This window comes from Tupaia chinensis, unplaced genomic scaffold (genome assembly GCF_000334495.1).
Source record: "Tupaia chinensis unplaced genomic scaffold, TupChi_1.0 Scaffold000129_1, whole genome shotgun sequence".
NCBI classification, from domain to species: Eukaryota; Metazoa; Chordata; class Mammalia; order Scandentia; family Tupaiidae; genus Tupaia; species Tupaia belangeri.
This window is the reverse complement of record NW_006159598.1, coordinates 113896-115046: the sequence shown is the minus strand read 5'-3', so window position 1 is coordinate 115046 and position 1151 is coordinate 113896. Positions and strand designations below refer to the sequence as shown.

Here is a 1151-nt window from a genome sequence, read left to right as displayed (position 1 = left end):
GGAGTGCCCCCGGGTGCCGGCCTCTGTCTCTCTCATGGAAGAGATACCATTTAGGGCCAGCCCACGGCATGTGGCTGGATCCCATGTGCCAACTGCATGGTTCAAGTCCCTGACCCGCAGCTCGGAGAACATGTTGGGCGTGTGTGCGTGCGTGCCCCCAAACCAAGAGGAGAGTGGGGGAGCGGACTGAGCTGTGGCCTCCCAGCCCCGCAGCCTTGCTCTGTGGATCCAGCTGGGCCCTCCTCCCTCGGCCCGCCTGCCCTGTGCTCTCACCATGGTTTTCTTGTCAGCTTTCTGGACGAAGTACCCGGTGACCTCACTGTTGCCATCATCTTTGGGGGGCTGCCACTCCACCAGGGCGTTGGTGCCCCACACCTCCTTCACCATCACGTTCTGGGGCGGCCCGGCCTTCTCTGGAAGGCAGAGTGAGGCGGGGTCACAGCAGCCCAGGAAACCGTCCCCCAAGTCTGTCCCCCACCCCCCTCCGATCCTCCGTCCTCCCAGCCCTCGGGCGCACCCACGACCCGGATGCGGATGGTGGCCGTGTCCTTCATGTTCTCGATCTGCACGCTGAGCTCGTACTCGCCCGAGTCGGAGCGGGCCGCCTGGCGCACGAAGAACACGGTGTCGAAGTCGCTGGTCCGCACGTGCACGCGGGACGTGTCCACCGGGGCGCCGCCCTTCGTCCACACCACCTGGGGCCGCGGCTTTCCCTGGGGGAGAGGACCAGGTGAGGTGGGCCGGCCGCGGGCACAGGGGTCACAGGGGTCACCGCTGGCCCGGCCTACCTGGAAGGGGATGACCAGGTTGAGCGCCTCGCCCACTTTGCGGATGTAGGTCTGGCGCAGGTGGCGGGGGAGGCGGATCTTGGGCTGCTCTGAGGGCAGACGTGGGTGTGGTCAGCAGGACGCCTGGCCCCCGCACCACCTGGTCTTGACCAGGGCAGGGTCGGGTCACTCACCCACAATCTCCCGGATGGTGACCGGCTGGGCCAGGGTGGCCGGCTGGCTGCGCCCGGCGATGTTGACCCCGACCACCCGGAAAAGGATCCGCGCTCCTGTCGGGAGATCCTTGACCGTGAAGCCACAGCGCTCCACCGGCTGGGTGTTGGCGGGGCTCCACCCCTCGGCCGCCGAGGGGGCGGGAGGGGG

At 68.0% G+C, this 1151-nt stretch overlaps 1 protein-coding gene across 1 annotated transcript in view; it reads right to left on the bottom strand.

Moving 5' to 3' along the window:
• The window catches only part of MYBPC2 (myosin binding protein C2), a 41146-nt gene that overhangs the window by 10221 nt on the left and 29774 nt on the right, over nucleotides 1-1151 (bottom strand). The window contains exons 22-25 of the mRNA XM_006144686.3: nucleotides 962-1129; nucleotides 789-877; nucleotides 518-713; nucleotides 274-413 (exon numbers count right to left, since the gene is read on the bottom strand). Of these exons, the coding sequence (XP_006144748.1) occupies nucleotides 274-413; nucleotides 518-713; nucleotides 789-877; nucleotides 962-1129 (593 nt within the window). The remainder of the gene's footprint in view (nucleotides 1-273; nucleotides 414-517; nucleotides 714-788; nucleotides 878-961; nucleotides 1130-1151) is intronic.